Below are 15,508 nucleotides of genomic sequence, written 5' to 3' on the forward strand. Positions count from 1 at the left end.
GTTACCACCCGCCCCGTGCACCCCACCAAAATAAAATGGGATACTGAGCAGCTGCCTCCATGACCTAAAATGCCCTTTCAGATGCTCGTTAAAGCTGTCTCTCCACTCCAGCTCCTCTGAAAACCGTGTCATGAAATAAACGTGTCAAATGTATGGAAGCTGATTAATGCCAAAAAAAATCAAATAGATTAAATGCTAGGAATGACAGCAATACAAATACTTCTGGTAGGTTATAAGATAAAGAGATGACTTAAAGTGATAGTAGGTAACTTCTGGGAAAGAAACTTATTTATATAAATAAAAAGTTGCATTCATATAAAACATCTTTAAAAAGGCCACCATATTATCTAATACACGATTGGAAGGCGAGTGGTATTGAGTTTGTTGCAATCTGCAACTTTACCGCTGAATGCCACTAAAACCATAGATACCAATCCTTTCAGTATCCTCTCTACACTAGCTACACTAACATTTAACAATATCCCATAAATTTTACTCAATCATTCCCTGCAAGTGTAAAACTCTAAAGTATGTTTATTTCTTGTAAACTAACTGTAAAAAAAATACAATTACCACATACTGTAGATGAGTAATGCATGGTATACAATTGACCTCATAATTTTGACTCACTATCTCAAACTTAGTATCAGTTTTGACTCATAAAATTAAAAATGTAACTTACCAAGGAATTAAAATATATAACTTCTACCTAATATAACTATTTTCTATTTCTTGCATTCTCAGTATTTCAACCATTTTTTTCTTTTCCTGACAGAAATGGGCTTCTATACAATATAACATTTCCACATTGGAATATACAACAGACATCCACCCAATAGATTCAATGTTTTATTAGAAAAACTGTTTATACAAGGCTGATATCCACAGTCACATTACTGTACAAAACATAAAACCATTATGTCCCAGTTCTGGAAACTGGAATCATTCATTTCACTTTCATATTAAAAAACAGCATTTCATATCTAACCAAATTTAAATTGAAACAATTCTAAAATTTTTCAATATTGACACATGTACTCTGCTATGCAGTGGCTCTTCTGTGCAAAGAGATGACTTACTTAGAAGCAGAGAGGAGAATATAATCAATCATAATCATATCCCTTAGCTGTCATATGCAATATAAAGACTCACAGTTTAACGCTGGAGCACAATTCAAAGGATCCTGAAATAAAATAGAGAAAAGGGAAATCCATCTTGTCAAACAGGGGGCATGTTCAAAGTCCCTGTTTGAACAAATTTAAATGATCAGCCGTGGTTCCAGCAGGGATTCCCACCGTTCTGTCACCTGTGGCAGGAAAGTGAAGATGTTACCTCAACTGTGATTAGATTACAACCGGGTCAGTATGGATATTACAGGAAACTGTACCGCAAACAGCACCCAAATGACAACAACTGCTACTTTCTGCATATGCGGCCGTTTTTGTCCCCTACTTTCTCCTGTTTGGATGAGTAATTGAAAAGAGGGGATCACTGGGTGAATGCGCTCACTATAAGTACAGTGAAGGGGGCTAAAACCTGGGCTCAAAGACAAAACAAAGGCTTTGGCTTTAACTGCTTCTGCTGACTGCCAGCATCACTGTAAGGGTTTATCTACTGCCAATCGTACAGACAGGGACCCCAACAATTCAGCCTCAGTTATTGTTTAATAAGCTTTATTGATACATCTTTAATAGTCTTTAATTGTTTACTTGTACATATGATGATGAAAGCGAATGAGTTGTTTTTGTTGGTGTGAGTGTGAGAGGTCTAATTTTGTTTTAATTTAAGGGTGTTTCCAGTTACCATGTAGTTCGTGGAATCATCATTTACTTTTCATACCGTGGTCTGGGTGAATACCGGATTCTGACTGGCTGCCGGGTGTCTATTAATTCCTGTTTAGGACACCTACTAAGTAGTTCCAGTGAAGCTGTCTGTTTGCCGTTCTAAATGAATGCACTGCAAAATCTGAATCTGAACATCTTGATAATGATTTGGGGACAGTAACATGGGTAGAGGCTAGCTAGTCTTGCTGTGAGACACTGTCAAACTATGTTTACCATTATCATAGCTGAGGTTGAACGAGCCTCTCGTCAATGAGTAGATGCATGCTTCCTGCAAGAAAATAGATCCTACATAAACTGCTCACAACAAGGTCTGTGTATTAAGTATTAAGTAACCGGGTCATGATTTCTCAAAAGACACATTGCTGCTGAGTTTTTCAAATGCATTTTGAAAAGTGCCATCTGGTTCTATTATATTGGAAAGAAAGCATTTCTACGGCCGATATCCCCCAAACTCAGCAACTCACACCAAAACAATCTAGATAGATAAATAGCACTACAGGTAAGAGGTATTTTTGATTTTGAGGTGAAGTGTCCCTTTGTATATTTGATCTTTGGACAGAGACAGGCAGGTGTTTCCCCCTGCTTTTAGTCTTAATGCTAAGCTAGGCTAACCACATCCTGACTTAAGCGCCATACTTTAAGGACCAGTGTGTAGGATTTAGTGGCATCTAGAAGTGAAGTTGCAGATTGCATCTCAACTACACCTTTAAGAAGTGCCATTTATGAGATTATTAATAAAATAGTAGCTACAGTACTGCGTGTGCTAAGGCTTACCCGAGAGCTTCTGGACACTGCATACTCCACTCTCTCGGAGCCATCCGGGTTCTGATAGACCAAGTCAAACTTGCCAGGCTCTACAGGAGCTGAGGGAGAAGCAGCAGGTTATGGGTGATCACAAATGTGTGGAACATGTTTTCAAATACTTTAAAATCTGCTCTGTTCATTTTGAGAAAATTACATTTAAACACTCAATCATTTCTGCTCAGAAAGTGTCAAATTCCCACGAGTGGAGTCTCCTTAACCTATAATAACCATAATACTGTATATATCCATGGTAGTCTAACAATGTTATTTCATGATTTCCACCACCTTTTTTGCTGAATGATTAGCTTCCATCAAAGATTTGGAAGAAAACCAACCTTCTGCATCATCTTGGAACCAGGTATTTTAAAATCGGATTCACATATTATGTGTCAGTGGTGAAATGGTCCTTACCTTGAAAGGCATTATGGACCTCCAGCTCAATCTGTTTGGTTGTGGGATCAAAGCTCACAATCTTTCCCTCCTAAAACATACAGCAACATGGTTAGTCAGTAGTGCGCTGAATAGTATCCAGTATAAATGAATGTATATATAGTCAAAGCTGTGGCAAACATTAGATTAGATTACTGCAGCAGAAATGATTACACTCACCTTATATTCTGATACCTCTGGTGTATAGTTCTCAGTTAGCTCCAGCAACTGTCAACACACACACACACACACACACACACACACACACACACACACACACACACACACAGTTCAGTCTCTTACTTTGCAAAGCATTGTGTTCTGAATGATTGAATGCTACTGGTTTTGCTTTATTGGTGGCAGATATATTAATGATAATATAACAACAATCATAAATATAGCTGATTACTGCCTGTGAAATAATAATTACCTTAGATGTAAAAAAATAATTCCCCTTAAAACAGCATTAAAAGCTGTAATTAGGGCTGCAACTGACGATTATTTTCAGCCTTGATTAAAATCTGTTCACATCAGAAAGTGGCACAGTCAAATTCATCCGCATGTCTTCATAACATATTTGTCCCTTGAAACTTGGAAGCATGGGGACTGCCAGCTGGTGAGCTGGATGCTAATACGCTAGCCACCTGGGAACATGCTCGTGCTAGTCAGTCACAACAGCTCTCTGGGCTTCTGTCTATTTTCTCTGCACTGCACCACCATCAACTCTCTCCTGGCACTCTGTTCTCAGGACATAATATCAAATAGTTATTGAAGAGGGGGAGCGAGCGAGCTTGCTATGTGTTAGCTTGTTAATGGGACATTAAGCTAACGCGCTTAGTGTTGAAATCTTTGAAAAATGCCCTTTTTTCTTTGCATACATATCTGGAGAAGATTTTTAAACTACTACAGTATGATTGTATTGGGTGTTTCTGTGTAAAATGTGAGTGTAAAACCAGGCTCCTGTGTCTGTTTCTCAGTTGTATATTAAGGGTGTTGCTCACTGGTTGTACGTTTCTGTCCTTACACATCTTTATGATCGAATGGAGCTTCTCCAGGACTCTTTGTGAGAAACAGAGTGGATTGATGAGCGGATTTCACCGTTTTTGTTCCAAACAGTGGAAGCAGGGCTACAAAGCTAAACAGGTTAACAAGTAGGTCTGCAGTGTCAGTAACAGAGCACACACACTGGAGCTAATGAGACTAGACTAAGCTTACCTTGAAGGCAATCTTCTGCCCCACCTGTGGAGGGGCGGCTAGCAGGGGCATAGAGCTGTAGTCCTGTTTGGGAGCACTTTCTGCTCCGTTCTGCACACAGAGACACACACAAGAACACAAGAGATTATTAAGGCCTTTTCATCCACAGTATTTCATAATGGACACATAACACAATGGCCATGTTTACAGTGACACATGCAGACAGACCTGGAGGACCACTGACAGGTTGGTTATTGAATCAGTCTGGTAGGACGGCTCCATGGCTCCATTATAGCTGAACTCAAAGCTGCCATTGTGCCCTCTGGTGCCCCCTCTACCTTCGCCCCTTCCCCTCTCTCCAGGGCCACCACGAATTGGTTGTGCCCGGCCGCTGCCTCTCCAAGACGACTGACTACTACCCCCACCACGGACCAGCTGCTGCATCGGCCGTCGGATGACCAGCTCGATCTCCTCCTCGCTGCTTGAGGTACAAGGCTCCGCGGTTTTGCCAAGAGGAGGCGCCGTTGCGCTCGCAGCCTGTTTCTGTGCACAGTTTGTGGACTGCAGGGCGGCAGGAGCCTGCTGACATTTTGAGTTTTCACTTATTCTCCCTTTAGAGGTTGTGGAGGTTAACGGTTTGCTTTTTGGCGGGCTTTTCACACGGGTGGCTTCATCGGAGGAAGAGTCGGTTGCTGAGGAGGAGGACGAAGGAGGGTGAGGTTTGGTCTGGGTGGGCTTGGCGGCCAGAAGTGTCTTGGAAGCAGCAGGGGCGGTGGGTGTTTTGGGTGCAGGTTTTTGGACTGGTGGTTTTTTTGGAGCTTCATCCTCTTTGCTACTGCTGCTACTGGAATCTGAAGAGGAGACATTCTGTGTTTTTGCTTGTGCCACTGGGGGCTTCTTGGTGCTTTTCGGCGGCTGCCCTACCTTAGCTGGGGTTTTTTTGGTAGAGGCAGCCGGTTTGGGGGTGACAGTAAGGCCATTTTCCTCTGCCTTCTTTTTTTTCTTCTTCTCTTTCCGCTTTCCTTGTGACTTCTTATTCTTCTCATCACCTGAAGCCTGTTTGGCATCCCTCTCCAGGCTCTCCTCGCTCCCTTTTTTCCTCTTTTTTTTCTTCCATTCTACGCTCGCTCCATTTTCTCCTGGCCCGTCCTCCCCTGCCGGTCTCTGTCTCTTCCTGCAGTTTTGGCTTGCTGTATCTGGACGGCTGCTGTGTCCGTTCACCTGAGACAGACAGTCCACCTTCACCCTGGCCAATCAAAAATGAAGATAGATGAACAACTCCGGAGCATTTGGAAACACACATTTAAAGGAAGAGTCAAGCATTTTTTAGAAATATACTTATTTGTCACGTTGCCCAGAGGCAGCTTTAAGTCCCACTACAGCTCACTACAAACCAAAGAAAACTCCATTTACTGATGAAGGAAAAGAAGTTAAAGCCCTCCAGGGTTCCTCCCACCGCCTTGCATGTGAATGTACTCTCAAAGTTCACATTAAATACAGTGAACACATCAGTAGTCTGTACATGGCAGTTCGGGTTAAGGAAAACAAGCAGAGGTGCCATTTCAAACAGCAAAGACCAAATATTTAAAGATTCAGAGTCTGTTTAATGACTTTTGGTGTCAAAGATCCCCAAATTGATATAAATGAGGCGTGGACCCTGTCTGCTTGTGGCAGCAATGACAATGACAAGAAAACGAACACTCAAAATAAGCCCATTAAGTACATATGATTGTTAAAAACAACACACAAATACTGACAGAACTGTATCCAAGTTTCCCTAAAAAGCATCAGGAAAACTCATCTGTGACGCAATCGTCACAGGAAATGATCTGATTGTCCAACTGTTGTTACTGTACAGTTTATCAGTTGTTTTGTACTGTTATTGTTATGCATTGAATAGAATGGGAAATATCCATACAATATGTCACTCAGTCACTGATACAAAGGGGGTCCCTGAAGGTAAAAGGTTGGGAACCACTGCTCTAGGTCAAAAAACATGAGCTCATATTATAATTTAGTGGTTTTCTGAGACAACAAAACAACTGACAATACAGCAGGGGCTTTGTCTTTATCTTTAGTTTGAAGGATGAGGAGGACAGAGACTCACTGAACTCCATGCTTGTCCTATCTGGGGCCCCTAAAACCCTCACCTGCCTGCTAGAGCTGACCCTAGAGCTGACCCGAGAGCCGACCCTAGAGCTGACCCTAGAGCCTGGCTACCAGAGCCGACCCAGAGCCGACCCAGAGCCGACCGAGCCGACCCGAGAGCCGACCCGAGCACCCTAGAGCCGACCCGAGAGCCGACCCGAGCCGACCAGACCGACCCTAGAGCCGACCCTAGACCGACCCTAGAGCTGACCCTAGAGCTGACCTGAGGCGACCCTAGAGCTGACCCTAGAGCTGACCTGAGAGCTGACCTGAGAGCTGACCCTAGAGCTGACCCTAGAGCTGACCCTAGAGCTGACCCGAGAGCCGACCCTAGACTGACCCTAGAGCCGACCCGAGAGCCGACCCGAGCCGACCTAAGCCGACCTAGAGCCGACCCTAGAGCTGACCCTAGAGCTGACCCTAGAGCTGACCTGAGAGCTGACCCTAGAGCTGACCCGAGAGCTGACCTGAGAGCTGACCCTAGAGCTGACCCGAGAGCTGACCCTAGAGCTGACCCGAGAGCTGACCCGAGAGCTGACCCTAGAGCTGCTACCCATGAAACCATCAGAGTGCAGCGCGCGCAGGTGGCAGGTTACGACAACTAGCAAAAACAAAGAGCACGCGCACCTGACGCTGTCGTTATCCCGCACCACGAAGACGCTCTCTGTGTGCGGGAGGTAGCAGTCCTCTATGAAGAGGTTGAGGATGCTCCTGCGGCTGAACTCAAACTTTTCTCTGATGATACTCTCCAGGTCCCCCACCACGCGACACGTGTTCAGGTCCACGAGCAGCCAGCACATGCGGCAGTCAACCACAGCCGGCGGCGGGTAGTCAAAGTGTAAGCGCACGCGGATGAAGTTAGTACTGTGAGCAGCCATGACGGCTAGCCTCCACACCGAAGCTCGAGCCAAAACACACAGCTCGTGTTCCGCCGGCAACAGGAATAGTACTTCCGATCGGGGTTTTCAGAATAAGAGCGTAGACTCTGAGCTAATGGCAGTTCATTAGGGTCTTAATGGATTTAACACCAACTTAACTTAACTTAATGGCTTTTTTTTGTTATTCTAAAAGTCGTTTTTGTCTTTAAGTAATCTTTAAAAAAAAATAATAATCCATACATTTATAAGCGGTTCATGGTTTTAATAACTATTTAAATGTAACACCCATTTTGTCCTTTCTGGCTTTTATTTTCAAGGGCCAACGTTTAACCGGAAGTGTAGGTCACTAGTGATTTGGGCCAACTCTTTTACAACCCTGCCCTCTGTTGGCGTGGAGGCAGTTATTACAAGTTAATACAGATGTGAATCACTTTCCACAGAGCCAGCTTCTTCTCTCGGACAGATTGGGGGAAAGAAGGAGCAAAGACTAATACAACAACATGTTGACTGCAATGATTTAAGAAAATAGTTTTTAATTAGAATGACTTCAATAGTTAATGTCTTTGTAGCCAGCTTGAGGAGAAATTCCAGACTGTCAAGTTGGAGCTGCCACCAACAAAAAATATAATATAATATAAGGTAAACAAGCAGGGTTTTCCCCCTCTCCCTTAAAATGATGGTTTATAAAAATATTTATTAAAATAAGTGGAAATGAACCCACTGAACTGGAAGATTTTTTTTTAACTTTAACTATTTGTGTTTACAATCAAAATGCCTCTTACTTTGGTAACAAAATTAGGACCCAAATATGGTGACATGTGATGATGACGTTTTTATATCAAGCAATTCCCATCACTAGGGATAATAGGTGCCCGTTAGCTCATATTTATCTCAGGGACCCCGAGCAGGTTAGTCCAGCCATGTATTGGCAAAAAGTTAGTTTAAATCCACACTTTATTATTTTGTTTAAATTCATCTTTTGTATTATATATTTTAGCTGGATGGAAGCTCTATGGAAGCCCAATTCCGCCAATGTGTTTTTTGGAATTTGTGTCTAGTCTATTATATTTATATATACATATATATATATATAGAATAAGTCTATATTTTGAGAAAGTTTCTCATTAGAATCACATAAAGAATCCCTTTTATGGTCACAATGGCGGAAATGGACTACCATAGGTTTCCCCCTTTCATTACACATTGTAAAGTAAAATGTTAAACAGTGAACTATGGAAAAACAAAACACGACACCAGTCAGCTGACCCCGAGTGCGGTCATGTGATTTCTCACAGCAATAAAGCGCTGCGGATCAGAGCCGTCCGTAGACTCACGCTTCAACAATGGGCCGGGTAGCAGCCTCCAGTTTGGTGTTTTTACTCGCCATTATCGTGGATAAAGGTACGATTTCTGGCTTTTCTAGCTTACATTTACACGTGCTATTAAATGTAATGTTCTTCTGAAGTCAGACATACCGAACAAACAAGCACCGGTTTCGTATTATCTCATGCCTTGACTCACTGCAAAGCGAAAGTAAGCGATGATTTATGCGGGTCATTTTAATAGCTTCCTGCGACTATAGTGGTTTATCCCTTCAGTAGAACTGCTCTGTAAGTCACACTGTAACTGAACACTGAAAAAGTTTAAACTGCGGCTGTCATTGAATCCTGCAGGGCTCCCCAGTCCCCTGGCAGGGAAAGAAGCCTGGAACTATGTGGAAGTGAGAGACGGGGCCCATATGTTCTGGTGGCTGTACTATGCTGACAGCCAGTCTGCAGGGTACAAGGACCTGCCCCTGGTCATGTGGCTGCAGGTAGGACACGAACAGGTCCACTCATTTCTGCTGACAACTTAAAGCTCAAAGGTCCACAGCAGGGCCACATGCACTTAGACTAATGCTCCAAAGCATCCTTTATTGTCTTGTGTTTCTGAATGTGGTTATGCCTAACTCCCAGGATGCCCCACGCGTTAGAGACATCAGTTTGCAGAGACCCAGCTGTATGAGTTAAGGTCTTTCTTGCCAGTGAACCCCATGTCTGCCTGTGTTCTTGTTAAAAGTTGTCTTATTGAGATGCTCTGTGGCAACTTTAAAGAGAATCCACAGATTTTTACACATAAAGATCAGTTTATTAGTCGGGGGGGGGCTTTGTTTGAGACAATAACCCTGGTGATGTCATCAGGGTTATCTCAGCTTGAGCTTGGAGACAACAAATGTATAACAAAGCCTATGTTACTAATCCAGGGCAGGGAGGTTGACAGCCATTGATATTCGGTATAAATGGCAATGGTTCTGTTCCCTTGTTTGACGACAGTTCCTCTTTTTGTATGAAATACCAAAGTATCAATGGAAGGATACTAAAGGAAGTGCAATACTAAAATGCAAATAATAGCATGTTTCAGTCTCTGTAAGGTGATTTTCATATCATAAAAACAAAAAAAAAATAAATATATATATATATATATATATATATATATATATATATATATATATATATATATATAATCAGTGACCGTTGCAAAGATTGGAAACTCTATGGCATGCAATAACTGGTTAGTCAATTTAAAGATCCCCTCCATACATGTATGACATATATACAAATAGTCTGCTTGATACAATGTGTGTCTGATTAAAATCTTTTAAAGTCTTATACTCCGTCTACCTCATTATAAATCCCAGAATCTCTGAATATTCAAATGTTGTTCATTTCTTAAGTTTTCCTGCTGGACACAAGATGTCTCCTACTTCACCGTAAAGTCCATTCTCAGTGGATGAGCACTGGTGGCTTTAAGTTTCTACATCACACTGTACAAGTTGCATACTGGACCCGTCTACCCTTTCAAATCAGATTTTCAATGAGCACAGAGAAACTTTCCACTTTCTGCAGATGGATGTGAAAACATCCTTCCAGTGTCAGACTGACAAACAGATTTCTGACTGGAGGGGGACTTTAAGCTGAAACCTTTAAACATTGATATGGTCTGTTCAAACAATCTGGGTGACAACTGGAATGTAGCTGGTTCAAATCACCAGATAACTGGGGAAAAAAAGCGTGGTGTGACTGAGTAACAGCAGTGCTGCTTCTATTTTCAACTGCAGAGGAGGAAGTGACTAATGCAGCAAGGTGTCTTTGACTCAAGGAGACAACTCTACTCGAGTTTCAAGTTAAACCAGCAATCTTAGGAAAAGCTAACTTTTGACATTGTATTCGTTATCCAATACATGCAGAAATAATAATGATAAATGCATATATGGCTTTTATTGTATTAAAAGGGACCTCTGCTCTGAATGTTGGAACATGATGAGGGTGTGTGTCCGTGTGTCTTTTAGGGTGGACCAGGAGGATCTGGAAGTGGCTTTGGGAACTTTGATGAGATTGGACCTTTGAACAAGGACCTAGAGCCCAGAAAGACGAGCTGGGTAAGACGGATGCATTTTATTGTGATTGACCTATTGATCAACAAGCTGTTTAGTGATCAGAAAGCAGGTTTGTTTGGAGCATTGCAGAGCTAGAAATTGTTATAACAAGTTGGGACTGTGATTCACTCTGACTTATTTCCTGCACGGCGTGTTGAAATCCTTTAACGGCCACCTTGCAGACTATTTGTCTTGTAACTTGATCATGTATTGGAGCAATGAATAAATGAAGGAAATGCACGTTACCATGATGATATATATTCTGTATGTGTGTTGGTTCTTTCAGGTGCAGGCAGCCAGTGTGTTATTCGTGGACAACCCTGTGGGCACTGGCTTCAGCTACACTGACAGGCCGGACGCCTATGCTACCAACGTGGCCACGGTGGCCTCAGACATGCTGGTGCTGCTCAAACACTTCTTTACAGAGAGGGCCGAGTTCCAGGTACGCTCAGAACAGTCCGTTAGCTTCACAGTAGCCATACACTTATCATACATATAGGGCTGTGCACTGGCAAAAATCTGGCGTTACAATACTTATTACAACACAGGGGTTGCTATTCAATATATCACAATACTATGAGCAAGCAGCTATATTGAGATTTCTTTAATAAAAAAAAATAAATCTAAGTTTAGGAAAACAGTTGGTCTGAAGAATATGTATATATCAACAACATCACAGCCCTCAGTTTACAACACTGCTATGTAACAGTGGATGGTTTACACACAAATCGATAGTGTTTTTGAGAAATGTTACAATATCACAAAATCATTATTATTTTTTTTTTTTATATTTCTTCTTACACCCTTGACCATATACTGTAGCCTACATGCCAGTGATAACATTGAACTGATGCTTATCATATTCTCTGCAGGGCGTCCCCTTTTACATCTTCTCTGAGTCATACGGAGGGAAGATGGCAGCTGCAATCTCCCTGGAACTCACCAAGGTGAGTGAGTTAACTGCTTTTACAGTCCGTCAGCAGAATGCTACTTCTCTCTACAACGTCCCCTTCAGGTCCATGTGAGCTCATATAGGAAAGTCCCCAGGCCAAAGAACGGTCATAAGATGGATGTAAAAAACCATACATTAAGGGTTTTGCTTGCGCAAGTAAAGTCTTTCTGGAGTACGGAAGTGATTATGGTCTTATAAAAAAAAAAAAGCTGGGATTTACTTTTCCTTGACTACAATTACACCCAACAGAGATTGATGCCAGCTTTTCTGTTTTAATCATCTTATAGACATTTTCTCATTGAGATATTCAGGGGACCACTGTGTGAGAGAACTCTAACAAGATTCAATGCTCTTCTCTTGTGTGTCCAGGCCATAGCACAAGGGACAGTGAAATGCAACTTTGCTGGTGTGGCACTTGGTGATTCCTGGATTTCCCCACTGGGTCAGTGTCTTCACACCTACACCACAGCCTTTGTGCAAGTTTTTGCAACCCCACTGGAATGCTGCATATCAAGATAGATTAGTATATTACACATTGGCAAAGCCTTCAGACTACCACATTTGTCTGTAAGATGTACTGTGACAATCAAAAGAGGTCAGAAGAACAAAAGGAACTGCATTCCTGCTGTTTGCTCCATTGGTCCCTTAGCAAAATAAATTTGAAACATAGCATTTTTGAAGGAGTTCAGTACATTCCTCAGCAGGAGTCTATTGTAGTTATTACCTATATTAGCCAAATTGATCAAAGCCTCTATAAAAGAGACATCAGGGTGTATCTTTAAATCTTTTTGTGGAGAAATGACCAAACTGCTCACTAAAAGACTTGTGCTTCATCCACAGACTCTGTCATGACCTGGGGGCCGTACCTTTACACTACTGTAAGTAACATACAATGAGCAAATGTCTTCTATAATTCTGTAGTCCAGCTGGTCTGTGGACCTTCCATCTGACTGTGGCTCCTGTTGCTGTGCAGTCGCTGCTGGATGATTACGGCCTGGCGGAGGTCAGCAGTGCAGCGGAGGCGGTGAAGAAAGCCGTGGAGCAGCAGCAGTTTGTGAAAGCCACAGAGCTGTGGTCTGTAGTTGAGACGGTGGTGGAGCAGGTTGGTACGACACAGGAAGGTCCGCCGTACAGGACATGTCTCCAAACTGTTTGATTCTGTCAGGTACACGTTTTATATGCAGGGAAATTTAGTATAGTGTGCATCAGTAAATCTAAAGGATTAAAGTCCTGATACAGGATTTGAAACATTTACTTAGAAATATCAGCAGGGAGTATTAGATGCTAACCTAACATTGCTTAGGAATTGCGTTTATTATCTTGCCAAGAGTTAAATGAGAAGATCAATACAAAAAAATGCAGTCAGCATAGCTTAGCACGAGGACTGCAGGAGGAAACCGCTAGCCCGCTCCCAACATGATGTTGTCTGACCTCCAGTATTTGTACAAAATAAACATACTACACATTTTTTATTTTTTTTATTCGTATTGCATATTTGTTGGTGCTGAATACCAGCTTCTGGTTAATCATCATGGTTTTGCTGGCGTACAGGAAGAAGAAAGGTCTAATTTTTTTTAGCTAACAAATAGGGTGGTGTCAGATTGGTGCACTCGCTGATAGGAATTTCGATATTGGTATCAGAATAATTCATGTTTGCGTGAAGGAATCGTGTTGTTTGATGTAGTCTTGTTTTGGTTTTCATGTCAGAACACCAACGGCGTCAACTTCTACAACATCCTCACCCAGGAACCGGATGACAAACTGGCCTCTATAGCGGGAGAAGACTTCATCTGTAAGACTTTGGTGACATGGAATGAGTGGGCTCATTCTAAATGCAAATAAAAGTCTAAATATAAATCATTTGAAGAGATTTACGCTCTGTTTTTTTTTTTTCTTACCCCTACCAGCTCTGCAGACGCGTCGCCATATTCGACCCCTCCACAGCCAATCACTGAGCGAGCTGATGAATGGCCCAATCAGGAAGAAACTGGGCATCATCCCCCAGAATGTCACCTGGGGAGGTCAGGCAGAGGAAGTGTTCAGCAACATGGCAGGAGACTTTATGAGGCCGGTGGTGGATATCGTCGACCAGCTGCTGACCGCTGGAGTCAACGTCACCGTCTACAATGGCCAGCTGGATCTGATAGTGGACACCATGGGTAACCAACTCAGCGTATTCTTCTGTTCAGCTCAGACCCATTCAGATATTGAGTTCCCGTATGTGCGCCATATGAATTCTTCTAAATTCTTGCCTCAGGTCAGGAGCTGTGGGTGAAGCAGCTGAAGTGGGACGGGCTATCCGGATTTAACAAGCTGAGGTGGACCGCCCTGGATGACCCCACCTCCCCGGGCGTTACTGGAGCTTTCTACAAGACTTATAAGAACTTTTCCTTCTACTGGATCCTTAAAGCCGGTCACATGGTGAGACACTGGCTGATTGTAAAATTGCTGCAATGTAGAATCACAGATCCAACAGCTCTAGTGTTTATGCACTTCACAATGAGTCACTCTTTGTTTTTCGAGGTTAATTTCACATTGGTGATTGAGAGAGTAATAAAAGTCTTATTTCTATCGTGATGGTACGCTAATTAGCCACCAGTCCCCAAGAATTGGAAAATAAAGGCTTACAAGCACGATTTTAAAACAAGATAAAACACTTTAGGGACGCGTGGCCATCTATAGTTGGATTTGCACCAAATTTACCTAAACAAATCACAAACCCTGATTTTATGTTTGTGATGCAAACTGAACCACTGTTGCCTGAAAGTAGCTGTAACTAAGCTACAGTAATGTTTTTAGCATATTCTTTCTTTATATATTTGTATTTAGTCATGTATATTTATTACTATGAAGTCTGTGTTCAGTGTTTTTACCTGGCTACCAGACAACATTTCCACTTGGGGACAATTTAAGTGGAAATTGTCCTATACCACTGAAGCTCAGTGTAACTTTTTTTTTATTTTTAGGTTTTATTATTCATTAAAACAAGCATGTCTTTAATATAGCACCCCTGTATGGTGGAGTAAAAGGACAATAAAATCACTTTTTGTTCCGTTGTTGCAGATTCCCTCAGACCAGGGGCCTATGGCCTTGCAGATGCTGAAGATGATCATCCAACAGGACTGATGCACCCACCCTGATGCCAGCTGGGATGGCTCTGACAATCACAATGATCACTTTTTTTATATTCCACTTCCTGCTAAACCAAATCACGAATCTCAGTTCTCTTTGATTTCAGCAATCACCTGCGTAAAGCCAGAACAACAATAAAGACCATTTTTCGTTTTTTAAGTTGTTGTCTTGGGTTCTTCTCTGGTCCAGTGCAGTTAAAAATGGTTGTCCTTTTTAATTGCAGTCTTGAATGAGAGTCAGATCATTAGTCACATGCTTGGACCGATCTTACATTCATTGTCAGATGGGCATTTTGTTGTAGCATTTAATGCTGTGGGACAAAGGCAACTATTTTGATGACTAAATGAAGTACTTTTATGGCATGCTAGACTTGAGGTTGACACTACAAAGATCCTACAGCCACACTAGCAGCTCAGGCAGTTTCAGCATGCTAACACTGTTCTTAAAGGTCCAGTGTGTAGGATTTAGTAGCACATAGCGGTGAAGTTGCAGACTGCAACTACCTGAACACCACTCGCGTCTGTATTTGTCAATCTGGGAATGACAACGGGCTGTGTAGTGTGTCTACGGTGGTAGCGAAAAACGCGATGGGTCCCATCTAAAGCCAGTGTTTGATTTGTCTGTTCTGGGCAAATGTAGAAACATGGCCGACTCTACAGAAGGTGACTTACAGCACTTGTAGATTAAAAAAGGCTCATTCTAAGGTAACAAA

At 42.3% G+C, this 15,508-nt stretch overlaps 2 protein-coding genes across 2 annotated transcripts; one reads left to right on the plus strand and one right to left on the minus strand.

The window, feature by feature from the left end:
• Positions 1-836: 836 nt before the first annotated feature.
• On the minus strand, positions 837-7,345 carry coil (coilin p80). Its single transcript, XM_051389128.1, has 7 exons — positions 7,047-7,345; positions 4,500-5,517; positions 4,293-4,382; positions 3,258-3,305; positions 3,060-3,129; positions 2,619-2,707; positions 837-1,306 (listed from the first exon to the last, which is right to left on the minus strand). The coding sequence occupies exons 1-7, from the start codon at positions 7,295-7,297 to the stop codon at positions 1,259-1,261; spliced, it is 1,614 nt and encodes a 537-aa protein (XP_051245088.1). The 5' UTR covers positions 7,298-7,345; the 3' UTR covers positions 837-1,258.
• Positions 7,346-8,586: 1,241 nt separating this feature from the next.
• scpep1 (serine carboxypeptidase 1) lies at positions 8,587-14,955 on the plus strand. Its single transcript, XM_051389154.1, has 12 exons — positions 8,587-8,698; positions 8,971-9,110; positions 10,626-10,715; positions 10,999-11,154; positions 11,585-11,659; positions 12,034-12,106; positions 12,505-12,542; positions 12,638-12,766; positions 13,372-13,456; positions 13,572-13,823; positions 13,922-14,085; positions 14,728-14,955. The coding sequence occupies exons 1-12, from the start codon at positions 8,641-8,643 to the stop codon at positions 14,788-14,790; spliced, it is 1,323 nt and encodes a 440-aa protein (XP_051245114.1). The 5' UTR covers positions 8,587-8,640; the 3' UTR covers positions 14,791-14,955.
• The last annotated feature ends 553 nt before the right edge of the window (positions 14,956-15,508 follow it).

Source organism: Dicentrarchus labrax, unplaced genomic scaffold (assembly GCF_905237075.1).
Source record: "Dicentrarchus labrax unplaced genomic scaffold, dlabrax2021, whole genome shotgun sequence".
NCBI lineage: Eukaryota > Metazoa > Chordata > Actinopteri > Moronidae > Dicentrarchus > Dicentrarchus labrax.